Source organism: Lepidochelys olivacea (assembly GCF_965140295.1).
Source record: "Lepidochelys olivacea isolate rLepOli2 genome assembly, chromosome: 2".
NCBI classification, from domain to species: Eukaryota; Metazoa; Chordata; order Testudines; family Cheloniidae; genus Lepidochelys; species Lepidochelys olivacea.
In genome coordinates this window covers 156,985,749-157,013,570 of record NC_140412.1, presented here as the reverse complement: position 1 = coordinate 157,013,570, position 27,822 = coordinate 156,985,749, and the positions used below count along the sequence as shown (strand labels likewise).

The following is a 27,822-nucleotide window of genomic DNA, read 5'->3' as shown; positions in this document are numbered from 1 at the left end:
TTTTCCAGTCTGTAAAATGGGGATCTTGTGGGAGTATTTTGTAACTAATGTTTGGGAGGCAGTGTTGTCTAGTGGTTAGAACATAATTAGCTATCAGGAGATCTGGTTTTAGGCCCAATACAGCCACTGGCACATTGTAACCCTCGATAAGTAACTTAACTTTTCTGTGCTTCAGTTCATTCCATCTTTGACATGAGGATAACAACACTCACCTTAGCAAAGCATCTTGAAATCTTCGAATGAAATAGGAATATTTTGTATTTTCTCCAGAGACTGTGGCTAATGTTTCAACTGGGGATAATATCAAATCTCTCTTTCTAGAAAACTGACTTGTGCAGGGTTAACTGCAGATATTAGTCTCCCTGCTTAAGAGGACTTGTTTGAGTTACAGAATAGTTGAGGGGCAGTGGTCTTTTGAAAGAAAAGAATGCATACTGTTAGAACACAGGTTTGTAAAGAAAGTGCTACTGCTGTTTGGAAACTGGTGCTGAGCAGCTACTCTTCAATTGTTTGCCTTGATTTTTCTGAACTAATGCAAGGTTTCTGGGTTAGAATTCTAGTCCCCTCTTCTCCTGGGAGCAGAGAAATCTTTCTTTTGAGGCCGAACATATCGCAGATGGTCTGTGTCACAATATAATCTTATCAGGGGAGGGAAGTCTTCTTCCTCTAGTATCCAGAACCTGGTGTCTAGATGGAGGACATCCCTCCACGTTAGACAGTTTGCTACTGTTCTCAAATGACAAACTTTTTGCAGCTGCTTTTAAGGATGCGCAGGTGACACAATTACCTTAGAGAGTCCATGATGTGATGGTTTGGTTTTTTTCAGTTTTCCCTCTCCATAACAAGGTGATGGACAAAATCAATATCCTAGGAGTTTCTTTCTGTGGTCTCAGAGGGAGGGCCTAGGTTACAGATGTGGTATGCAGTCTGTGGTTACTTTCATTTTCCCCGTATATCCTTTCCCAATAAGGCTAGGTGGAGAATGTCTTTCAGTCTTATCTTAAAATGCTGGCATTGCCAGCGTAATACATGAGGTTAACTCTTAAGTTTCTAAAGTAACTGACACTCCTGCAGTCTGATAGTTGCCATTTCTGTCATTTGTTACAAAATATGGGGGGGGGGGAATCTTAAAAGCATATAATCTGCTGTCTCATTATTTATATTCTTAATTTTCTTCAAGCAAAACTTGACAAAGAAGGTCTGTACCCATCAGTGGTAAATTCTCTGTTCATCTGGTCTTGTCCAGCCTCAGGTTAGTCATAGTGTTTCCGCATCAAGCCTCTGCCTGGTTTGTGGTTCCTTTGCCAGTCTCCCTTTGAACCTATGACTTCCAATACCCTGAGACTGTTAATCTTTAAGGTTCTTTTACTACTTGCACTAGTTTCCCAACTGACATTTTAGTGAGTTGGCTACAGCAATCTCCTTCCACTCTGCTTTTTTTCATCTTGCATGCTACCCCTTGATTCCATCTTACCCAGAAAATAATTGTATCTAGCCTTTTTTCCCCTGCCCCTTTCATTGACAAGGAGTCCCTCTGATATACTCCTGACATTAGAGAAACTGTAGGATTTTTCTCTGGATATAAAAAGCACTCTTGTTCTTCTCTCATACAGCCTCCATTTCTGTAGAGGGGTTTTCCTCTGCTCTGCAATTGAATAGTCAGAATCAGATTTCTCAGCTGCAGGATGGGGCTTAGGATTTCCCTTTAGGAAACTGCTTCAACTCAGTTTGCTGCCTGGTAGCAGTAATGGGTTTCTAGACCACATGCTTTCCTAAATACAGAGCATAAGGAAAAAAATCCCACTGAATTTGATATTTTTGGCTCTGAATTTTTGTGCCTCTTCCTCCTTCAGAGAGGCCTAACTCCTTTTGATATTGCAGAAAGTTTTAGCCTATCCTGAGTCCTGTTCTTGCTCCACAGTATGCTGTAGCCTCTTCTTCCCCTGTGTCATTATCAGCCTATCAAGATGGTGAAGGAGAAAAGGTGCTTGCTGTGATCATTTGGGAAGGTATAATTAACCAGGTGGCTCCAGCAGCTCTGTGGATCCCAACTCTGTGAGGGCCCTAAGTTCCTCCTGCATCAGGAAAAACAATAGGGCCACCCTCTCCATGGGATCTACCACTTGTAACCCCTACCTCAGACTCCACTGCTCTGATCCTGGGGTGTCTATCTTAGCTGCCAATGCTCACCCCCCCACCCTCCCCTTGGGATTAGTGCTTTTCTTTAGTAGTACCACTCATCTGCAGGAGTGGCTCCTATTAGTCAATACTGCATTTCCAGCTTCCTCTTTTGGCTTTTCCAGCCACACCTCTGCTCTCCTTAAACAGACCATATTCTCAAGCCAGGCCTGCTGAGGTGGAATTGGGTCATTATTTTCCCAGTTGAACAGCTGACCTTGAGAAGATTGGTGCCTGAACTATCTCTGGGAGTATCTCTCTGAGTACTTCCACTCAGGGCATATTTTTATACCACACCTAAAATGAATAAACAACTTCAGTGAGGAGAGGAATCCCACTAAACCGAAGGCCAAAATACGCCCTCACCAAAGATCAGTTCCAGTGAGAAGCCATAAGGAAGACAAAAAGTAGGACGATTCAAGCCAGGAGCTATGAGTTGCCAGCTCTTCATGGCCCCTCATTCCAGATCAAATCAGTCAAATTTAAGAGTAAGGAAGAAGCTGCTAAAGGATCTGTCTCTCTTCACAAGGGAGAACTAAAGTACATGTAATAAAAAGGATGGTAAAGGCAAATTCTCCTACTTCCTCATTGGGAGGAGAGAAGGATGAGCTCTGTTAACAATTCTGAAGAAGAGTAAGGGATCCAGGAAAAGCTCTTTCTCCTGGACTGATTTGAGTTTGAGTACATCAGTGCTGACTACCTTAGATATTAATAAAGAACCTTCTAGATGCCTCAGAGGAAGGTGAAGGAAAAAGCAAAACAAATAAAATCCACTTTCCTTCTGCTTCCAAGAGAACTTTTTAACTCTCTCCATCTGACTGGAGAACATTGTCAAGTCACAGTGAGAGCAAACAAATATTAGACTCTGAAGGCAGCTAAACAAAATCTATGTAATGTCTAAATCAAAATCTGACTGCATCACAACTCATGGACAACAGGATAGAGTCTGTTTTATGGTGCAACTAAAGGCAGCTTCTATTACTCTGATATCAGTCTGGATAGTCTCCCTTTAAGAAGACTTAACCCATCAGGCCGAAGGTATAAAATTGACTCTTCATAAGATCTCCCTGGCAGCGACCTTGTCCCAGATGCATACTGGGACTCCTTCAGATTTGCAGGTAGGCTGTGGCTTTCAGTACTGTAGCAAGATAATTCTTTCCAGAAGTAGAAGGTAAACATCCAAGCTGAACATTTGATAGCTTCATCAGAATAAGCTTTTAAGAGAAGCTATGGGCAAAAGCAGTCCTTGCAGCCAAAGGCAATATCAAAGAGATGCTTCCTTCAACTACAAACAGATGAAGAAATATAAGAAATCTTTCAGAAGCAGGCTGTCTTTTTATGGCTTCTTTTCATCTAGATCATGCAGATGTGATTCAAAATTTTTCAAGGGATGCTGAAGTAGAGTTGCAGAGGAAAATCCAGACAACTTCTCTGGACAGCTTTCCACTAGCAACAAGAACATCTGAATCCTCTGCTTATCTGCCTGAGAAGATGCACGTTCTGGGATTAAAAACTCCTGTGTTACAGTTGGTGGTTTTATTTATTTGTTTGTTTTTTGAGTGGGGGGAGTTATTTGCTTGTTAGCTCCAATAACCCACTTCCTCTTTGGACTGATGAAGATAGCCAGCAGGGGCTATGCCATACAATTTATCAAATAGCCCTGCAACTTTCCTGCTTCCACATACTGAATTCTAACACAGAACAGCCAAATAATAGAGAGAATTTCTCATCTAACCAACCATTAAAACTATTTAGTTAGCTCCCAGTCTGGACTGTTGCCAAGAACATAAGAAGAGACACACTGGGTCAGACCAATGGTCAGTCTAGCCCAGTATCCTGTCTTCTAACAGTGGCCAGTGCCAGATACGTTAGAGGGAATGAATAGAACAGTGTAGTTATCAAGTGATCTATTCCCTGCCGTCCAGTCCCAGCTTCTGGCTGTCAGAGTTTTAGGAACACCAAGAGCATGGGGTTGTGTCCCTGACCATCTTGGCTAATAGCCATTCCCCCCTACAAGGATGTTAAATGTAATTACATTATGGTCATGGTCGCTATTACTGATCAGCTCAGATATATTCACCTCTTGGTCCAGGTTCTGTGTTTTACTTAAGACTAAATCAAGAATTGCCTCTCCCGTTGTGGGTTCCAGGACTAGCTGCTCCAAGAAGGTGCCAGTTGTGTCTAGAAGATTTATTTCTGCATCCTGTCCTGAGGTGACGTGTACCCAGTCAGGAATAGTTAAAATCCCCCATTATTATTATAGTTGTTTGTTTTTGTAGCCTCTGATCTCCTTCAGCATTTCAGTTGCCATCACCATCTTGGTCAGGTGGTCAGTAGTGCATTGCTATAGTAGTATATTACTATTCTCCTGGGAGAATTCTGTGCCAAAAAATTAAAAATTCTGCAAAATTCTGCATATTTTATTTGTCAAAATAACATAATATAATCATGCCAGTTTCACTTATTTTTATAATTTATTTCAAAATACGTGTCAGCAAGTATGTCTGTAACAATGCAGACCAAAAAAAAAGATTCAGTAATTTTTTTTTTTTTTTTTAGAAATAGATTCTTTACTAGGCAAATTAATACAGAACTTTGAGTAATTTAAACTACAATACAGAAACCTATTTCCTGCATCCCTCAGAAGCAGTGCAAAGGCTTGGGGGAGGCAGGAGTAATGGAGAAGCTGAGGAAGAGGGAAAGACACTGGGAGTGACCCTGGAGGGTTGTTGGGTATGGGTGGGAGGAGTATGGTACAGGGCTTTTTTGGGGTGTGTGTGTATGCGGGGGGGATTGATTGTTAGGGAGTTGGGGAGCCTCCCTAATGCAGACTCTGGCTGTGACCCTTAGCCTCTCTCTCATAAGTCAGGCACATATGCCCCTGTCTCTGTTCGTCCCTGCACCCCCCACATCCCTTGTGTGGCCCTGCAGCTCCCCTCCCATTCAACCTCTGGCTCAAAGCTGTCACCTCACTAGCACCTGAGCCTGTGCCCCAGTCTGTCCTCCCTAGCCCTTCTGACCCCCAGTCTGTGACCCTCCAGCAACCCTTTGTGCCCCATGCCTCTTCACCTGGGCCCGCTGTGAGTAATGTGGCCTCTCCCCTTTCCTCGCTGATGGCTGGCTGCCCTCTCTTCTGGTGCCACAGCAGCCCCTGCATATGTAATTCCAGCACCTCTCAATAGAATCTACATTCTGTGGAGGAAAAAAAAAATCTACAGTGGACACAGAGGTGTTGAAACAATTTGTGTAGTGGGGGTGTTAAAGGCAGAAACCATGTACACCTCTACCCCGATATAACGTGACCCGATATAACATGAGTTTGGATATAATGCGGTAAAGCATTGCTCCGCTTCCCGCTGCTGCCGGTGAGTGCAGTCAGGGGACAGGGAGCAGGGGGATTGGGTAGAGGGTGGAGTCCTGGGGGTGATTACGGACGGGAGGGTCTCTAGAGGGGGTGTCGGGGGACAAGGAGCAGGGGGGCCAAAGCAAGTTCGATATAATGCGGTTTCACCTATAACGCGGTAAGATTTTTTGGCTCCCGAGGACCATGTTATATCGGGGTAGAAGTGTATTTGAGTTGTTACTAATTCAAGCCAGGGGTTTGTGGTATCACCCCTAGTTCCAGCACCTATGGGGGGACATGAAGTCTGTGCATGCATAGTGGCACAGAATTCCCCCAGGAGGGCAACGCTTACTATTAAATCATGGAATTTCTATCCATAGAGATTCTGTGGTACAGTTGGATTCATTTAAGATTTTTATTATATTCGAGTTTGTGCTTTCATTCACATAGTGCCACTCCCCCACCAGCATGACCCACTGAGTTATTCCTATATATTTTGTACCCTGATATTATCATGTTCCAGTGATGATTATTGTTTCACCAAGTTTCTGTGATGCCTGTTGTATCAGTATCATCATTTAATTCCAGGCCTTCAAGTTCATCCATCTTAGTATTTAGACTTACAGCATTTGTGTACAAGCACTTATAAAATTTGTCAATATTGAGTTGTGTGCCTTCATGTGATGTAATTGAATAGACACTATTTTTTGTTTGACTGTTTCTCAACTTGATTGAATTCTGTCCTCGCCTCTTTACTAAGGTAGAGAGTATTCTTTTAATAAATTGTCTCCTGAGGGATGTCTCTAGCTGAACCGTGTACTTCTCTGCACCTGTCAACTTTCCCCCAGCCCTTCTTTTAAAAACTCCTCCACAACCTTTTTTATTTTACACGTCAACAATCTGGTTCCATTTTGGTTTAGATGAAGCCCATTCTTCCTGTACAGCAGTGGTCACCAACGGGTCAATCACGATCAACTGGTCGATCCTGAAGACTCTCCCAGTCGATCGTGATCTCTGCTGCTACAAGTCTGGTGGTGTAGCGGGGTTGCCGCTAAGGCAGACTCCCTGTCTGCCCCAGCCCTACGCCGCTCCCAGAAGCGGCCAGCACACTCCCGCAGCCCTGGCGGCAGGATGGCAAGGGTCTCAGCGTGCTCCTCCTTCCTGTAAGCACCATCCCCGCAGCTCCCATTGGCCAGGAACAGGAAACTGTGCCCAATGGGAGCTGCGGGACCGGTGCATGCAGAGAAGGGCAGTGCGTGGAGTCATGTGCCACCCCCACAGGAGGTGAGCGGCATGACGTTGGGGCAGGCAGGGCGCCTGCCTTAGCTCCGCTGTGCCACCGATTGAGAGCCGCCCGAGGTAAGTGTCACTTGGGAGCCTGCACCCCAGCCCTGAGCCCCCTCCCAACACCCCATGCCCCCTCCTGCACCCCAACACTCTGCCACAGCCCAGACCCCCCTCCTGCACCCAAACTCCCTCCCAGAGCTTACACCTTTCACCCCCTCCTGCATGCCAACCCCCTGGCCCAGGCTCAGCCCAGAGCCCTCACCCCATCCTGAACCCCAACTCCCTGCCCCAGCTCGGTGAAAGTGAGTGAAGGTGGGAGAGAGCGGGTGATGGAGAGAGGGGAGGATGGAGTGAGTGGGGTGGGGCTTCCGGGAAGAGGCGGGGTAGATCCTGGGTTGCACTTAAATTTAGAAGGTGATCTTGTGCGTACAGGATCTTACCAAAAAGTTCCTCAGTTCCTAATAAACGTAAATCCCTTTTCCCAACACCATTGTTCCATCCATTCATTAAGACCCTGCACCCCTGCTTGTCTAAATGGCCCTACACATGGAACTGGAAGCATTTCAAAGAATGCTACGATGGAGGTCCTGGACCTTAATCTCTTACCTATCAGCTCTAATTTGGCCTCCACGACCTCTCTCCTACCTTTCTCTATGTAATTGGTTCCTACATCTATCACGACCACCTCTCCCCACCCCAGCACTGTACAAAAGGCTGTCTATATGTCTTTTGAGGCTCACAACCTTTGCACCCAGAAAGCAATTCACCATGTGGTTCTCCCAGTCATCACTAACCCAATTATCTATATTTCTAATCAAATCCCCCATTACTATTACCTGTCTCTTCCTAGTAACTGGGGTCCCCTCCCCTGGACGGGTAGCGACAGTGTGAGATGATACCATGATGTCATCTGGAAGGATCGTTTCCCTCTGCTCCAGCTTTATGTTCTCCTTCCCTGAGACTTTCATTCTCACCAACAGCACAAAGGTTGTCAGACTGGGAGTGGAACTGCTTTACTGTGTCCCTGGAAGTCTGTCTCCCTTAGCTCCTCCAGTTCAGTCTCAAGAGCCCTTATTCAGTCTCTGAGGGCCATGAGATGTTTGCACCAAATGAACACACATGCCACCTGCCTGCAAGGCAGGTTATCGTACATGCTGCATTCAGTACACTAAACTGGATAGTCCCCAGTTTGTTGCTGGAATGCTGGCTGCATTATTTTTACTCTTCTGTGTTTTTTTGTGGGGGCGGTGATTGGCCTAAAATTTTAGTGTATGTTTGTTAGGTGTTTCTGCCTCTCACACACCCTCTCTAAACTCCTCTGTTTGCTGCTCCTGTTCGCTGACTACTCTGATTAACAGTCAGCTCCTATACAAACTCTTTATATATTTTCAAAAGCACCTAAGTCCCATTCACTCTCATCTACATGCTCAATGTTTCTGGGAGCATTCTGCATGACCAATTTTCATGAAATCCCTAGGGAAGCCCCTTGAGATTAAAAACCTGGATCTGTTACTTCAGGTAACAGTTATTTCATTGCCACTTGAATCACTATCTTCATTATCAATGTTTTATCTATCAGAGTAGCCTTTTTAATCGCCATCACTTGTCCAGATGGATTGTCTGAACTAGTTTCATTGTATGTGTAATCATAATACAGTAATTCCCCCCACTGATAAAAATGGTCCTTTGGTCTTTAGGAAGGTAACTAAAAAGTACACATGCAAACCAAGATAAAATCAGGTATTTAAATGAAGGTTTTCTATTGGCACATTTAAATTGTGATTAAAATCAGTTATTTAAATTGCTTTGACTTAAATCAATCCACTCTGCTTTTTAACTGCCTTTTAATGTGATATAGCAGCTAGAAACAAGAAAGAGAACCAGCACCATGTAACTAGTCAGCTGTCCGTGGACCACTGGTCCAGAGACCATAGTTTAGGAACCATTTATGTAATGTATGTTCTTTTATACTACCCTAATCTCTACTATTTGAGCACCTCACAAAAAATATTAGAAGTACATGCTCCAAACTGCTGTGAACAGAAGTTACAACTCCATTAATGTGTGTTCAGATTGCCTTAGTCACAAAATCAGTTTGTGTGCCGTTGTAAACATAACTCAATACAATTTTATTTAGATGTGGCAGCAGATCTAGCCGACAATCACCTGATTGTTTTGAGATACCCCTGAGAGAGGATCACATGCAATAAAACTTACACCATAGCAAGGCTCTTGTGGCATCTTTAACTTGGCATGTATCCGTAGCTGCTTTGTGTGTTCTACCTTGAACTTTAATATAGGATTACTTCATTGTTTTACCATAATGTGATCTAAGTGGCTCTACACCTGAAACACTCAAACTCCTTCTACTGCAAAATTTAGTTGCCTAATTACTCAGTTTTTCATGCCAGTGTAGTATACCCCTGCTGTTGTAAAAGTGGATTGATCTTAGTGTGGTCTGTGTGGCATAGCCAGTTCATTGCAACAGAGATTTCAGCCCCCTGGAAGTTTTGTTCTGATTGATCAGTAGTAAGGCTACGTTTTAGTCATGGGTGCTTTTAGTAAAACTCATGAACAGGTCACTGGCCATAAACAAAAATTCACAGCCCATGACCTGTCCATGACTTTTACTATATACTCCTGACTAAAACTTGGGGGGAATCGGGGGGCGACCTGGGGGACACCATTGGTGCTGGAAAGGTGGCCCAGGAGGTGCTGCAGATGCTCGGAAGGGGGGGCGGCCTGAGGGGGCGCCACAGGTCCTCCGGGGGAAGAGGGGGGTTGACGGGGATGGGGTAGGTGCCCTACCTGGCTCCTGGGAAACAGCGACCTCCAGCTCCTAGCTCTACGTGCTGCCTCCGCTCCGCCCTGAGCCCCAGTTCTGTAGCTCCCATTGACTGGGAACCGCTGTGCCCCAGCCCCGAGTGCCCCCACCCAACTCCTACTGCTGGGAGTGCAGGGGCTGAGATTGCCCCAGCAGTGGCCAGTGCGCCTGGCTTGGAGGCTACCTGAGCTGCTCAGACAGCCCCCGTGCCAGGCACACTAGTTGCTACAGAAGTCACGAAGGTCACAGAAAGTCACAGAATCCATGACCTCTGTGACAAACACAGAGCTTTAATCAGTAGCCATTCATTTTGTCTTACTGTTTAAATCTTACAGATTTCTTTTCTTTATCTCACTTTTTTCAATTGATATTTTTAAATGAAGTTTTCAGTGAAACTGTCGGTATCGTGGATTTATTCTTAAGATGACTGTTTCCATAGCTCCACATTCCTGAAGATTGTTCATGCAAAAGTTCCGCAGAAACAGCTGCTATATAATATTAAATACTAAAATAGCATGTAGCAGGCAGCTAACCCTGTGATTAACTGTGGATGGGTGTTTACCCCGTGTGACTTTCCCATGAACTGGTTGTCTGACTAAATGAGAATCCATTTTATTTACTCTTACAGTTTTGAATTATGGCACACAATGTATGTCATACTTCCTTGATAAAATAATTGGTCTATATTGGTGAAATGTGTCTTTTTAATAGCTCTAGATATTCAGTACAGACTATTAGAGTGTGGCGGGGGCTTCCATGCAGATGGATCTTAAAGCAATCAACATCCCTCCACATGTTGTGTGAAATGGCGAGTGAGGGAACTAAGAGAGGGAGAAAATGAAAAGGCAGCTGAGGGAATGGAGAGAAAAAGCAACACTTTAAAAACTGTTAATCTCTCCCCAGAATGCCAAACTGCCTTATCTGTCATAGTTTGTGGACCTCCAGCCATTTTAAAATCTGTTGTAAATTGAAATGGCAGCCAAGACTATAGGAATGGAAGAAGATTACCAAGGAATCTTTTAAAAGATATATGTGCATATTAGGGCTTTTTATTATTCTATTGTTTTCTCTTCTACCTCTACTAGCAACTTGTTTCCTAGAGGAAGGCTATAATGCATGAATATCCTGAAACTTGTTTTAATTTTTTTTCTAAGAAATTCATGATATCAGATTTTAGGACTCTGCATCAGGATCCGGGGCTCATATGATCTGTACCACTACAGCTCCACCATCTCCCCTCCACCCAAAAAGTAGCTGCAGCCGAGGCAGTCCTTTGCTGTAGTGTTTGGCTTTGTTGGACAAAACCATGAATGATAAACTGCATGGGGAGAGAGGGGAAGAGATAAATTGTGTAAATTAGAAAAGAGAATTGTTGTATTAAGATATTTTGTGGGGAAAAGTGAGAGAAGAAAGAAACAGGAAAAAATGGGGTTGGGGAGAAATATACAGAATATGGTGTGGGAAGAGCAGTTATATAAGGGGTGTGTGGTGGGGCAAAAAGAAAATAGGAGACTGTTTCTGAACATAATTCAGGAAGAAATGCATCAAAATCTATTGTGGAAAAGGAGAGAGAGACAGAGAGGACTGAAGCCAGGAAGGGACTGAAGGTTTAACAAAGGCAAGAGAAATGTAATAGGTTACATTCCTTTTAATTTAAATAATTGATTGAAAATATACTATTAAATAAAGTCTACAATAAACTGCACACATCTGATTTCGATAACATATAGGAGACATGGCCTTAAAAGAAAAGAGGAATGTTTATGTTTTAGTTATTTTCCCTCTTAGCTACTTTGGCTTAGTCCTATAGTTAGTTGGGTATTTTTGTCATAGCTGCCTGTATTACTATAATATTTGCTGTCATTTTATTTTAAAGGTGTTTTGAAAAAGTCTGATGGTTGGGTTGGCTTAGGTTGCTGTGAACTAGCTATTGTTGTGGAATGTCGACAAGCATGTAAACAGGTGAGGTTTTCTAATTTTCTTCCGTGATCAGTATTAAACATAATAGAACACTGCAGTTTGTGAACAGTAATATGGCAAGTTAAATTCATTTATTACATCTACACCTTTACACTTCATTTAATTTTGGGGACAATATTCTGCAATTACTTTTAGAACTATGAAATAGGTCAAGAAATCATTTTCTGTGTACACCTATGATGTATACCATTGTGTTCTTGGTTAACTGAAGCTCTGCCTTTTTTTTAAGCCTAAATTGAACCGCAACAAATCTTTTGAGGTATTTTTTGGGGAGGGAGAAGGAAGTGCTGAGGGGGGACCTAAACCAGTTTTAGTTTTCTTCTTGGAAATTTACAGGCCAAAATTTAGACTTATAGCTCTTCAGTCTACAAGTGTTCAGGATAACAATAGGGTGACCTTTGGAGGAGAAAGGGAATGCAGGAAGAAGAAAACCTAAATATTAGTAAAACAAGTAAAATAAATTAGGAAAGAAAACATTTATATGATCTTGTATCTTTCCAAGTATCTTTTCCTTTTAATTATGTTGGAAGAGTTACACTGTATCTGTGGCTGAGGACTTCCAGAGCTGGAATAGGGACTATTAGCAGACCCCGGGGAGAGCATTTCTGGAGAGGTAGTTACCTTGCAGGAGTATGGGTAGTGAGGCATGATTAGGGGTCATGGTTGTGGGGGCAGAGAATGGAGTCTGGTAGGGAACACGCAGGAGGTTTACTAGCTAGGGCAATGGTAAAGTGTAGCTTGTATCTTTTGTTCTGATGCCCTTCAGGAACCCTCAAGCCACTGGTGCTAAATTGGCTTAAGATGGTGCAAATGTGGTTGCAGAGCAAAACTTAAATGGGTAAAGCCATATGTAGTGTGGATGCATGGTATCATTTGTTCTTAAAGCGATTCAGCATAACTGACTGAAGCACAGATCATTATAGTGTAAACAAGTTCTTCATGATACTAAAAGAGCCTTCTTAGCTTATGGTGCTTAATTAATATGATGTTTATATTACATGATTCTGGAAGCTCCATGGTCACTTTCCCCACATCCTCCCTAAATAATGTGCTATCTCTATGGGAAGCTGAAACCAGCTTAAACAGCAAAAGTCTGTGTGACTGCTGGAAACTCTGTATGACAAAGGAATGCAGCATTTTACTTGAGGTCACCAAGCCTCCCAGATGTTCGTGCTTCTGCTCAAGTTTATCCACAATAGCCTTGGATGGTCAAAAGTCAGCTGTGTAGTCAGTCTGAGAATTCTTTCATCTTGTGAACTTTGGGCAAGACTATAACTGTAAAAGTATTTGACATATTGGAGAACAAAACCAGCTTATATAATGCTTCAAAGCATTAAATATGGTATGTGTCTACTCTAGGGATTGAAAAGAGTAAGAATGCATTGTAAGAACTCCTTAACATATTAAGGAATATAAAACCAGGGACTACATAACTCTTGTTCAGATGTAGTTAAAGCAAGCACAGATTTGGGCTTTAGGATAAATGATCTTTTGAGGTCCATTGCCCTATAGAGAGGGCAGTCAATGAATATAGGTGGTCCAATGCTCCTGATCAACTGTCCTTTCTATTTCAGGTCTGGTCTCACTCCTACCCTGATACTTTTTCCTTAGATTAAACCCTCTTTATGGTTGCTGGGGTTTAGGTAACTCAGTAGAGAAACTCTACTTTGAGTCAGTAACAAACTATATTACCCTGAATGGTGCTTAGAGACGTCTATAATCCTCTTTTGGGTGCATCTCAGAACTAACTCCTTGACCAGGTGTAGTCATGGAAGATCCAATTACATTTTTAAAAAATAATTGTATTAGACTGGTACTGTGACAAAATTTCAACTGAGGTAACTTATTTCTGCCTCCTTTAAGTAAATTAACTTTACAGGAAGATTAAATTGATTGATGTAACCATTTTTTACCCCAAATATCCAATTTTCTTTTTCAAGTAGTGTCCCTATGGGCGTTTCACTTCAGGTGCGCATGTACCTCAGAAATGCTTCATAGGAGATTTCTATCTAGGAGTGCTAATTAGGCCCACGAATGCGCCCTATGCCTTCTTGTGGCAGACACCAAGGCTATATAGGATGTGTGGGCAAACCACCCTCTGTGCCTTCTCTACTGCCTTGGCCCGGGAAAACTAGCATGAACCAACCTAGAGCGTACTCTGCCTTCCTATTCACTTTTTTTCTATTAAAGTTAGTTAGTTTAGAGGAGTTGTTAGTGTTTGTACAGTTAATTAGTTTTAGGTGAGAGGACTGTTTTTTGTTGTCGTTTTTTTTTTTGTTTACTCCTTTTTCCCCCCCGGGAGACTGTCTTCTCTTGGTGGGATATGCCTGATTTGCCAGACTTCAGATATTTCCTCTCCTGCTGGGAGGCTACACTGGTGAATGACAGATACCTGAAGTGTGTCTGTTGCCTGGGGAGTTCCATATCTCCCAGAAGTGCTCCTTTTGTTTAGCCCTTAAGTCCAGGGCTAGGAAGAACAGAGACATAAAACTCAGATTGTTGGCGATGAACATTCCCTGCAACCTCTCAGCCAGGTCAAGAGACCCCCAGCCCCCTCCTTTGTACATTTGTCCCCAGACAGATACAGTGTCATGTCAACCTTGGGGCATGCTTCTCCCAGGAAAGGGAAGATTTTAGAACACTCTGGGAAGAATCCCAAAAAGAGGAGCATGGACTCCATATTTAAGGAGCCAGCTCCAAAAAAGACCATGTCCCCACTGAAGTTCTCAGAGGGTACTGTGGAGGCCAAGGACTCTTTCTCCAATACCGGCAGGCCTGTGGGGCTCCGAAGCTTCAAGAAGAGGAAACGCTGCTCGGAGAGGGTGCCTGAACCCTCCATTAGTAAGAAGAAACACACGGTATTATCTCAGCTCTGTCATTGACACTGAAGCACTCAGCTCAGACATGGGTGCTGTTGTGGGCCTTAACCCAGTCATTGGTACTGTTGCAAGGAGCTCAGTGGGGGGTGACTGTACAAGCAATACCCTTGATATCAAGTAAGTATCTACATCTGACAGAGCCTGTGGTATGCTCATTGTTGCTGGTACCATTGGCACATGGTTGCTGGTGACCTTGGCTTCAGTGTCAGTACCGGTGTCCTTTCTGGTACCACAAGAGTTACAATACTCAAGTGATCTATCTGTGCTGAATGAGCTGGTGTCCTGTTGCTGTCAGGTACCAAGCATCTCAGGCCACTCTGTGGCACAGGACTTTCCTCCATTCTCATTGGCTACCCCCCACCCCCATTGGAGGACAGGAAGGTAGAAGAGGACTCCCAGTTGGTCTCTTTGATTTCTGTTAGGAGTTCTCCTACATACCCCTTTTGAGAATCTGCTCTCATGCAGGGAGGACTTTGCAACACATCAATCACGGTGGAACCAACCTATCTGCCACTCTCATAATGGCCGTATTGGGCCCCATGGGCTGCTTATCAGCAACCATTCAATAAACCACCAGTACCATCTCTTAGGGAAATTGGGGATCCAAATCCTTTCTGTATCCTTACAAAGCAGGAGGAGACCTTTCAGGGGTGAATTCCTCATCTGCCCTAGCCTCCAGCTCCTCAAAGTGCCATTGTCATTGCTGGATGAGGTGCTCATGCCTCTCTCTCCTTCCATTGCCAGCGACTTCAGACAATTCCAGGACCTCATTAGAATGGTAGTGGACACTCTGTACATCCCTCTGGAGGAGGTCAAAGACCAGCAGCACAGACTGCTTGATATTTTGCAGTTGGCAACCACTTGCAGAGTAGCGCTACATATTAATGAGGCTCTCCTGGATCTGGCTAAGACTATATGGCAGATGTCCGCCACTGTTCCACCAGTGTGCAAAAGGATGGACAATGTGCTGCCTTAAGGACTTTGACTTTTGTTTTCCTATTCCCCACCTAACTCCCTCAGGATGGATGCTGTGAATGAACGGAGTAGTCAGCATTTTTGGAGGGCTACCCTCTATCATAGGGATCAGAAGCGATGGAACCTCCTTGAGCAAAAGTCTTAGTCCTCTGCAACCTTGCATTTCAAGCTCGTGAACTATCAAGTGATCGTTGCCAAATGTAACTTTACTGATTACAACATGCCAACATTTTTATGGCTGACTGAGAACAACGCTTCCTCAGCTCTCGTCCCCCAAGGCCCCTGTGCTATTTGCGCTACACTGATGACATCTTCATCATCTGGACCCATGGAAAAGAAGCCCTTGAGGAATTCCACCATGATTTCAACAATTTCCATCCCACCATCAACCTCAGCCTGGACCAGTCCACACAAGAAATCTACTTCCTGGACACTACAGTGCTAATAAGCGATGGTCACATAAACACCACCCTATACCGGAAACCTACTGACCGCTGTACTTACCTACATGCCTCCAGCTTTCATCCAGACCACATGATGTGATCCATTGTCTACAGCCAAGCTTTAAGATACAACTGCATTTGCTCCAATCCTTCAGACAGAGACAAACACCTACAAGATCTCTATCAAGCGTTCTTAAAACTACAATGCCCACCTGCTGAAGTGAAAAAACAGATTGATGGAGCCAGAAGAATACCCAGAAGACACCTACTACAGGACAGGCCCAACAAAGAAAGTAACAGAACGCCACTAGCTGTCACCTTCAGCCCCCCAACTAAAACCCCTCCAACGCATCATTAAGGATCTATCCATTCGCTTACAGACAGCCTCCCAACGTGAAGCAAATACTCACCAGCAACCACACACCACACAACATAACCAGTAACCCAGGAACCTATCCTTGCAGCAAAGCCTGTTGCCAACTGTGTCCACATATCTGTTCAAGGGACACCATCATAGGACTGAATCACAGCAGCCACACCATCAAAGACTCGTTCACCTGCACATCTACCAATCTAATATGCCATCATGTGCCAGCAATGCCCCTCTGCCATGTACATTGGCCGAACCGGACAGTCTCTGCACAAAAGAATATGTGGACACAAATCAGATGTCAAGAATTATAACATTCAAAAACCAGTTGGAGAACACTTAAACCTCCCTGGTCGCTCAATTGCAGACCTAAAAGTCGCAATTCTTCAACAAAAAAACTTCAAAACTCCAATGAGAAACTGCAAAACTGGAATTAATTTGCAAACTGGACACCATTAAATTAGGCTTGAATAAAGACTGGGAGTGGATGGGTCATTACACAAAGTAAAAACTATTTCCCCTTGCTAATTTTTCCCCTTCTGTTACTCACACCCTCTTGTCAACTGTTTGAAATGGGCCATCCTGATTATCATTACAAAAGTTTTTTTTCCTCCTGCTAATAATAGCCCACCTTAATTGATTGGTCTTGTTAAAGTTGGTAGGGCAACACCCATTTTTTCATGGGGTGTGTGTGTGTGTGTATATGTATGTGTGTATGTATGTGTGTATATATATATATATATATATATATATATATATATATATATATATATATATATATATATATATATATATATATATATATATATATATAATATATATAAACTTCTTACCGTATTTTCCCCTGCATGTATCTGATGAAGTGGGCTTTAGCCCATGAAAGCTTGTGCTCAAATAAATCTGTTAGTCTCTAAGGTGCCACAAGTACTCCTCATTCTTTTTGTTGATACAGACTAACACGGCTACCACTCTGAAACCTGTCAACATGCTCACAGCCTTTATTGAACATGTGCCACATGACTGCAAGGAACAATTCCAGTCTGTTTGTTGCAGAGGGTCAGCTGTTGGCCAGAACTGCTCTCCAAGTGTCCTTAGATGCTACGGCTACTGCTGCCAGGTCCATCTCTATGGCAGTGGTTATGCACAGGGTGTCCTGGCTCCAGCTTTAGGGTTTTCCAAGAGAGGTCCAAAACGTGGTAAAGGACTTATCCTTTGATGGTTACAAAACTCTTCTCCAAGACCATGAATGACTCTGTGCACATGCTTAAGGACTCCAGAGCTACCCTACGGTCCTTTGGAATTTATACATATGAGCAAGAAGTGTTTTAGTAGCTCAGAGAATGCCCAGAGATCATGCCCTGCTCAGTTCTTGGGGTACCAAAGAACTGCTGAACCCCCCAGAAAGAGACACAAGTTTCTGAGAACACGCCACTGGAGAACAAATAGACGTATTGCTCGAATTCTTCTATTTGGGCCAAGAAATTAACATGCGCTACGATCAGGAAGGTGAACTTTCCTAAAGAAAGAGGTTGGCGCGCATTCAGTTCTGTCAAGGATGTCCCCCAAAGAAAAATCAACAAGGCAACATGCGCCAACCTCTTCAACTCAACAGCACTGCCAGCAACGTTGTACAGCAGCAAAACATGGGCGCTGATGAAGATAGAGGGGCAACAACCGTCTGTCACGGAGAGGGAGATGGAAAGAAGAATTCTGAGGATTTCAATTCGCGACCGAGTCTCAAATGAAGTGATCAGACAGCAGAGTGGAGTGCAGGACGTCATTGCTGGAAGCAGGTACAGTAAAAATGCGATGGGATGGGCGTATAGCGAGGCTCACTGACAATCAATGGATTGCAGCTGTCGCTGCATGGTACCCATGGGAACTGAAACAACCACTTGGTTGATCTCCAAAGAGATGGGAAAATTTATTCATGAAAAGACATGGCAGCACATGGAGAAGGAAAGCCAGGATAAGAGAAGAATGGAAGACGTGTTGTGATCGGCGCAATCTATATGAGGGCTGAAGAACCGATCGATCAAGATGATGAAAGACATTTCAACTGGTAAGAACGTCAGGGTAGGGGCGTTCCCCATCGGCTCTACTAGGCTTTTTGGGCTTGGTTTCTTCTTGACTTGGTCAGGGGTGGGACGAAATGTTGGACTCTCCCAAATGCCACCAACTTGTGTTGCAACATAAATGGCTCACAATAAATTGTGTAGATCTGTGATGTCCTCCCCCACCCTTCTTACATGAAGAATTAAGTAACTTAAATGTCACAATTAGCTATCATTGTTGTTCAGCTTAGTTAATATCTTAATAAAATGAGTTCACAGGTCTAAGAGCTATAGTTCCAGGCTCACTTCAGACTCAGGTAGACATCTCTGTGCTTGATTACTTGCTTTTATTTTTTTAATGAATGCTATGATTCTGAAGAACAATGTAGTAGCTTTAGAGAGATGTAGGTACAGCATATTGGCACAAATTGGCTGTTTCTAAGCCTTGCTATGGATAGTTGGAATCCTAAAGATGCCAGCATCCCACTGACCTATTAAACTTTTCTTTGGATTCCTTCCAAAATATTGATGAGTCTTTGATCTGAAGTTACCGTATCTAAATGTGCCAATGACAACCCTAGAAGCAATAAGTGGAATTAGTCACAGAATGCTTTTCAGATTTTTAATAGAAAAAACGGCACTAAAATGTATATAAACATCTGCAAAGTCCAGTATACATAGCCATTGGTCGTCTTCTGTGAAAGGCATGATTGTTCCCTTTTTTTTTTTTTAAATAAAATGGTAGTTCTGTTTTTTATGTAAAATTCTATTTTTGGTCAGTCACAATTTTTGTTTCTTATGTTTCCTTCTGTTTTCAGAAGTGAAGGAAACCTCTCTCTAAATAGAAAGCAGTGACAAGCTCAAGAGGGACTGTGGCTTGTGCTTCATTTTCACAGACTTTGGGATTTTTAGAGGCTCTGGCTGGTGTTTTGCTTTTTTAATCACTGCTTTTTTTTCCTCTGTTTAGTGAACAATATTGCTTACTATCTGCACCATCGTAGTGTCTTATCTATATTCTTTTCCATAACCACTTTTCCATTTATTTGTTTGAGAAATACATTTTCCAGAATATGCATTTAAATTGTAATGCTCATATTTTATCTAACTGCCAAGTAGTCTGAGAAAATATTTGGGTTTGACTCCAGTACTGCTTGCTTTTACATTAGATTTTAAGAGCTGAGATTTTGTTGCCAGCATTCAAAAGGAAATTCTGTGAGGAGGCATAAGACCAAGCTCAGCGTTGGTACAAGAGAGCACAGCTTCTGTTGACTCCTACAGGATTTTCTGTTGCTTAAATCAGTGGTCTCCAAGCTTTTTTGATCGCGCACTCCTATCAGTAAAAATGTTGAACATGCACCCCCAATATATGTATATTTATGTATATATTATATACATATACTACTGTACTAATATATTGTGTAAATTATAAAACATACACAAAAAATAGAAATCAATATTTTTTAAAAAATTTATTTTATTAACGGTACAAAAAACCTTTTAGCTTTCACTAAAAAAATTTATTATTAATAATATTTTAGTGAGCAATGTGATTGAATATGCTTTATTATTTTTGAAAATCTTGATTTAACACTTTGTGATACAGCGGGCGCTCAGGGTGGGGTGTGGGGTCTGGGAGGGAGTTAGGATGCGGGAGGGCGCTAATGGTGGGGTGTGGGGTCTGGGAGGGAGTTAGGGTGCGGGAGGGCACTCAGGGTGGGGGTGCAGGAGGAGGCTCAGGGCTGGGGCAGGCAGGAGGTGCAGAGCACTTACCTGGGGCAGCTCCTGTTTGGTGCAGGGGGCTCTGTGCAGCACAGCACCACCTGCATGGCCACGATTCTGGGAGCTGCCCCCCGGCCAGGCAGGGCCACCCGGAACACAGGGGCTTTAGGGGCTTCAGGTCCCTGGGCTGCAGCTCTAAAGCCCCTTTTGTGATGCGGCCCTGAGAGGACGGGCCGCGGTGCGGGCAGCAGCGCATCCAGCGCCACTTCTCTCTGGCCGGCTTTGAAGGGGAAAGTGCCGCTTCTTTCCGGCAGCTGGCTGCGCGGCTGCCCCTGCTCCTCCAGGGGCCAGAGGACTCAGGGCTGCCCCCCCCCGCTTTTTCCCCCCTCCAGCGGTGCTCTACCTGCCCTTTTGCTTCGGCGGCGCTCCTCCTGCTGCACCCCCCAATCGATCGTCTTGCGCACCCCACTTTGGAGACCACTGGCTTAAATAAAAGTCAGGTCAGGCCAGTAGTAGTACAAAGACTGTAATCACAAGGGCTAATAGCAAAATAAGTGTATTCTTGAATCTTGCAACATACTCTCATTTCACAGTACTTTCCATACTATATTTCAAAGAGCATTATCACAAGTGCAGAAGTCCTTCCTTTGCTTTAAATTACTGGGGAAAGCAACTGAAGCAAAGATTGCTGAGATTTCAAGATGGATAATTGAAATGTTTATCATTACTGATACAGCAGTAATAGGTGTGTGAGATGCTTTGCAGAACAAGTAAAATACAAGGGCACTATCCTCAAGAGATTAGTTTAATTATCAGTGATACCCAGAGTCATTTGTAGCAAAAGGGATGTAGTGATGTGATTGGTGGGGAAAGAGGAAAGTGGTGTTAAGAATTTGTTTTTAGTGCACACATGTTGGTCTGTATGGGCTTTTCCCTTTGCTAAAAATTGTGGTTTATCTTTTTTAGAACTAGCGAAAAAAAAAAACTTTTGAGATAAATGCAAATTCGGATGCTTCTCATGGTATTTTTGTTTTTCTGACCAATTTGGTAGATAAATACATGGTTTGATTTGAATAAAATGTGAAAGTTGCCCATCACGTTGTCCCAGAACCATAAAACCTTTAATAATTCTTTTTCTCTAGAGGAAACTGTGCAAGTAAGTGAAATTCCCAGTTTTTATCTAAATATACTTTTACTATATTTTGTTCTTTGCTGCATGATTTCATTATTGATTAGTTTGTGCTATACATTAATGAAGAAATCTAATTATCTTTCAGGCTTCTTCAAAAAATGACATTTTGAAAGTGTGCAGAAAAGAATACGAGGTATACATATTTTCAATTACAAAATTAAAGTGTTCTGTCTAATTATACTTTGTAGAATGTATACAGCATATGTGTTCTACAAGAACTTGTCTCCACTTTTATTCCTAAATGTACTATTTGCCACTTAAAATAAAACCCTCTGTTGTATTTGTATTTTTACAAACACCACAGAGTTATTGCTCAAGTTTGTAAAAATATTTGACTAATTTTTATGGCTCAAAAGAAAACCCTTTTTCTTAGCAAAAATGAAGGTTCTAAAATAATTCTATAATTCTAATTGCATATGAGGTTTTTTTATTCAGAGTAAATGAGCATTCCTTTTATAAGAAATATTTTAACTTCAAAATATAGGCTTTTATTTAAAAAAGGAGATACCTTTTAGAGGTGTTTATATATAATATGAAGTTTTTCAGTGATTTTAGTAACTACACTGCTACTGTAGACATCAGCAATAATCTTAAAGCCTTTTTAATGTTAAAAGTTATGTCCTTAAGGTAAGAAATGATGATGCTTTCAGAATTTCTCTTTAGTATTTGTGCCTTTCAACACCTGAAAATTTGAGAAAGCTATTGCTTACCTCTCCTGTTTGGAAGAAAAGTGATCAAGCTAGGATTATCTTTCTTTACTTTACTTTCACTCTAGTTTCCAAATTAAAATCCAAGTCCACCCCCACCCCCAATTAGAGTCCTACATAAATTAGGTTCATATAGTAACCTTTCGTAATCAACAGTGTATAATCTTGTACCAATTCTCTTTTCTTTGTTTCTTTTCTAATTAGGGAATAAATGTAATGTTTTGCCCATTCTGCAGAAGACCTTATTAAATTAAACACAACTTTGCTTCATTTCTTTTGTCAAAGAAATGCTAGGGAAAAAATCTTTTTCTCCAAGTTCTTTACTACCGGGATTATCATAGTCTGAATTCTCTTGAACAAGAACCTTTATTTTAAGCATCTCTTTCTCCTCTACTGCTGTTTATACTATGCTTTCTACATCTTCAACCTTTTCCTCTGTTATGCTGGTGTGTTTCCTTTTCTTTTCTGGATTTCTGTATTGCTGTAGGAGGTTGGCCAATATGTGTTGATGGAGAACAGAAGAGGAAATGTGAAAGGTAAGAGAGGCTTAAAAATGACAACAAGATGGTAACCGAACACCCTGCTCTTTACTGAGAATGTTTACTTTGCCCATTTCTTCTTCTTTGCATTGTTTTTGGCTGGAATTATACAAAATGGTTTCTCCATTTTATCCTAGATTGATCTCTCTTCATTTGGACAGAAAATATTCTTTTTGACTATTTGCACAACTTTTAACTGAACAACTTATAAATAAAGAGGAGAGAAAGGACAAGTTCTTAAATGTTGAAAGGGGAGATCAATTGGACAGCGTGGAAAAAGAGCAAATATACCTAAGTTAAATAATAGGTGGTAGAAATAATGGACTAGTTATAATATATTGTGGATTGAAATGAAGAACCTGGCATGATGGATCTTCAATAATTACTGATTTTGTCACCTTTTGTTGGACAACCTGTAATGATTAATTTATATCTAAATTCAGACCTACTGGTACTAATGGGTTAGATTTATTTTATTTATTTCTGTATTGTGAAAATTGCTTCCTTGGTTGTACCAAATACAAGGAAGCTTTGCAAAAGGGAAGGGAGAGATGTTCCACAAACTATTTGATCTTCTGAAACTAGGTGCACTGTCTCCTATAGTTTGGAGGCATTTCCCCTCGTATTGGTTTTGTATATTAAATCAGATGGAAAAGCAACAGAATAGTTGATAAGAGTGGCTGGTCAAAACCTCTAATCATTGTGTGATCTGGAACAGAATCCATATGGCACATGATGAATATGTGTGACTGGCATGTATCAGTACATCTGAGTCTGTTTTATACATGTGATATGTTGATGGTATATCTTTAATGCAATGGCAAATTAGAATTAATTTTCTAGCCTTGACTTTCTATTTCATCTCTCCTGCTCTCAGCTTCCTTTCTTGTGGTGTGTTTATATTTATAATCTCACACTCACGAGTGCTATGTACCTAAGTACAAATCATATAAAAGCTAGGTAACTTAAATAAAAGAGCCTGAAATGCAATTAATTCCTTCTTTGCAAATTTTCATAGCTTGTTATCACATAATACCGGTATATGTGGATCTGCCCAAGAACTTTTATAAGATGCCTCTTAGAAATAGTCAGATGAGCTGCGCTAGTGTTTTTAGCAATCAGCAGAGGCTTGAGGCTAAGGGAACATCTGCATCTGAGTTTCCTTTCAGCCTACCACCAGCGCAATAAGTGTGACGCGTGAGGTAAGACCACAAAGATGGAGCATAATGTATAGGGAAGAAATAGGAGGGGGGCACATGAAATGAGGTTGCCAAAGAGGCCATTTTCTACAAGTTGGTGTCACAATAGATTCACTTTGTCACCAAAGTGACACTTTCCTCAGAGCTTATTGGAGACATTTTTCCCCTCAATAAATGTTGTTGGATCAGCATCACTTTAAATGTGTGTGAATCATATGTAAGTCTTGGTTGGTATATTTGCACCTATTGTGCAATTTGTGAATTTTGTAAGTGTGGGTTTATAAATGATTTTTGTTTTTGAAAATGTAAAGCACCTATTCTTTAGCTACTAAATATTTATTATTGTGTTCAGGTAACATTATATTAATACATTTTTAAAAGTTTAACAGTGCTATCCAAATATTTATAAAATGCAGCTGAAGTACACTTTCTTTCACTGGGGGTTTTTTCAACTTTTTTTTTTTTTTGGTCCTTTTTCTCTCTGCTCCTTTTCAGCAGCTTTTTCTTGTCTACCTTTCATCCTCTTTCTACCTGTGTATATCTCTTCTTTTTCCTTCTTCACTTCTTCCAGCTCTCTACTATTCTGTTCATCTCCTTCCAAAAAGGTAGGTAAAAGACAAGTAAGAGGTGGGATACAGGGGAGGGAAACTGCATGTGAGTTTTTATTATTAAGATGTGCATAGAGTTGAGGTTTACTGTGTTGAGAATATGACAAAGTAGGATATAATGCCTGAAATAATAGACTGGGAGGGTGTAATTGCCTACTTGAGGTCACTTTTTGTGTTGAAGGGGCAGTACTGTAACTTCCCTTTATACACTACAAATGTCAGTCCTACACACTGCAAACTATGCTTTTCCCTACACATTAAGAACTCCAGGTGTTTTTTTTTTTTTTTATCCTGCTAAATGCAGTGCACTTTTCGTAAGTCTTGGCTGAAGTTTCTCTTAATTTAGTTCATTGTGTCTTGTAGACATCGACCAATAATAATATAACTCTGGTAGCAATAGCAGCAGCCATCTTTGATAAATGTAAGTGGAAATGTTCCTTAGTTTTTAGTTTCTGTTCCTCGCATTCACTGTAAAAATTATTTTTTGCACAGAACAATATTGGGCACTCCTCCTGGTGCTCCTGGGACAGTTAAAAGGTATTTTTATTTACTTTAATTTTTGCAACATTTTATTTCTTTTTGTGTAGCTTTTTCATGTTTCCTACATTAATTAAAACCTTTTAAAAAGCAGCGCAAGAGCATGTGCTTCAAATGCTGTGCTCTGTATGGGGAAAAATATGTCTCAAACATACCTTTTTACACTCAGTGAATAGCAGCTTCAAAGTTACTTTTTGTTCTAGATCTTAGGATAATTGAATTCTGCTTTAGTCAATGGCTGAGAAATCCGTAAATATTGCTAATAACTTCCTGTAAAACATGCAGCCTGAAACTTTTGGTTCTCATCTGATCTCCTCTGCGTGCTCCCACTCTTGAGATGTTCATGTCCTCCCTACTGTGAGCATGGAATGATCTAAAAGCGGCTACCATTGGAGCTATGCACATGCCTTCTCCTGTATCCAAATGTTCAGTGTAAGGGTACATATGTCACTATGTCCTCAAAGTCCTCAGTTCCTCTGTCACCAACATAGACTTCGTAAACATCATCATTCTCAACAGAATATTGGCTCAAATTTTCTTGTTTTCACTGCTAGATTTACTTGTCAGAGTAGTGTATTTATTACATCTAGAATTGTCAAGCAAAAAAAAAAGCGTTCGTTAGAATTATTACAGCTTGTACCATTGCAAGGTTCCATTTGGTACTGGTATCATTCTCAGCTCCATACTGGGTCTGAGTTACCAGGACACTAACCAGCCCAATTTACTTGTCAATTTGATTACTTGTGGTTCTGACTCCAAGTCATGGCTAATTCTGTTAGCCTTAATATATGAATAAATTGACTGTGGGTCCTGACCCTGGAAAACTCATACTCGTTTCACAGGGCTGACATGGTCAAGGCTGAAAGGAAGTGTGATTTTAAGTGGTGGCCTTCCTGTAATGTAAAAATACCCTTTACAGACCAGCAAGCTTGTTGCTTTAAGCAGCGGGCAATCACTGAAGTGTAATGTTTGGTTTCTGCCAGTTTTTCTCTTTAGGCCAAATGTAAAAAGGAGTGTTGGCTAAGGCTGTTTCTCATGGAGGTGGTGCTAAAGCATGGCTGGTATAGTGAATCCATCTTTTGGATTCAAGTCTTGGTCAGTTTGATGTGCCCCAAGAAATCTTCCTGATCTCATGGTTCTTTTAAGGTGTTCTGTGTCCTAGGGCTTGGTCCACACGTTTACTTTTTGCATACTGGAACATTAAGAACAGTGTCAGAAGTTTTAAAAATAGAGATATCAGTCAACCATTTCTCTTGGACACCTCACTTGGACTTCCATCTACAAATCCCATAGGTCCAGGGACAGTATATCATTGGATCTAAAGGCTGCAGCTGAGGGTGACTCCCTAATCCTGTGCTAGGGGATCAAACAGTTGCTGTTGTCTTGCCTTCCTAGTTCTGACTAGACCCTGGTATTGGCTCAGTTTCTTTGGTCTGAGGAGCAACCTTCACTACCACTTCTTAGGAGATAGTGATGCATCTCTTCTGACTCCAGGTAATCTGGTTTCCCCTATCACTGCACTTCATTCTTCTTCTATAGGGAGGATGTTACTCCCATTTCAGAGGGTTTGGATTTGAGAGCTTTTCTGAATTGTCATCTTCTTCTGGAATGGAGTCTGATCAGAGAATCCCCAGAGTGAAGATTCTAGAGAGATGTTCGATCTTTTTTTCTTGGTTCCAGATCTCCTTTCCATTCTGAAGTTTCTTGATGAATTCCAATGTGGGCTTTGCTTATACCCTAAGACCAGGTGGCTTTTGGCCAAATGGGTAAAGTGACCAACATGTCAATGGCTTCCTTGCTTTCCTCTGTCCCAAAAAAGGCCATCGGAGAAATATGATCCCCTTTGCTCTCAGCAGGGAAGTACAGAATTTGTCCCTGTCTCACCAGCAAAGAGTCTCCACCACCTCTAGCTGGTGTGGTTAGCATATACTGTCGAAGACTGCTATTAATGGTAATGAAGAGCAGGTGCATGATGAGCCTTCAGAGTTTCCTGAAGCTGTCCAAACAATTTCTACATTTAGTGATGGTAGTATCATTGTAGCTTCGGTATTGTGCTCAGATTAGCAACAATTCAAAGAGCTTTTGGGTCCTCTAAATCTAGTACTTTCATTAATAGAGGAAAAGGCTCATAAATTGTTTGACATACCCCTAAAGCATGCGACTGTTCTTGGCCTTTGAATGTTCAAAGCAACCAGAGTGAACATAAATGTATTGAAGCTAAGTTGTCAGTATGCTTATCTCTGAGATCCTTTGTTTCTGGAAGTGGGTGAATGATGTTTTAATTCACTGGCTATTGAAGCAGGGACTTTGAAGGTGAATCTTCTAACCACCAGGTTGTAGAGTTATTCTCTCTGTCTCAGGCCCAATGACTGTATAAAATACTTGAATAAAGTGGAACTGCCTCAACAGGAGAGATTGAGATAGACCTGCCCCAGAATATCCCATAGCCCAGGGATTGGGGCACTCTTCTGTGAAGTGGGAGACACCCCTATTTAAATACCTTCTCCACATCAGGCAGAGTGGGGAATTGAACCTGGGTCTCCCACATCCCATGGGAGTATCCTAACCCTTAGGCAAGTGGTTAGGGTTCTCCCATGGGATGTGGGAGTCCCAGGTTCAATTTCCCACTCTGCCTGATGTGAAAAAGGGACAAGGTAGAGGAAAAGAACCTTGCACCCAACTGTGATGATGTGAGACCATGGATCTGAGTGTGAAGGATAAAACTTGTTTTTCTGGCTGCCCTTCATCTTGTGGAGAATCATGATTTATTTGCAGATGACTTGAGACATGGGCAAGAAGATCAGTAAAGGAAGGAATCTGTAGCCAGAACTGTTCCCCCCAAAATGGTGGTACCATAATTTGCACAGAGACTGTTCTGTTCTCTATCCCATTCAAGAGTAGAAAATCATCCACTCAGTGACGGATACTTTTCTGTTAGATTAGAGTTAGCACTTCCTTCAGGCTTTTCATTCTCTGTGTCATCTTCAT

General features: G+C 41.9%; 1 protein-coding gene across 3 annotated transcripts in view; it reads left to right on the top strand.

Moving 5' to 3' along the window:
- The window catches only part of RECK (reversion inducing cysteine rich protein with kazal motifs), a 140,059-nt gene that overhangs the window by 28,089 nt on the left and 84,148 nt on the right, over positions 1-27,822 (top strand). Inside the window, exons 5-7 of one of the 3 annotated variants that reach the window (XM_084619925.1) lie at positions 11,509-11,594; positions 21,330-21,377; positions 22,439-22,480. In XM_084619925.1, the coding sequence (XP_084476051.1) occupies positions 11,509-11,594; positions 21,330-21,377; positions 22,439-22,480 (176 nt within the window). Of the gene's footprint in view, positions 1-11,508; positions 11,595-21,329; positions 21,378-22,438; positions 22,481-24,740; positions 24,835-27,822 lie in introns of those variants that run through there. The other 2 variants (XM_084619923.1, XM_084619924.1) reach the window with 2 other exon arrangements.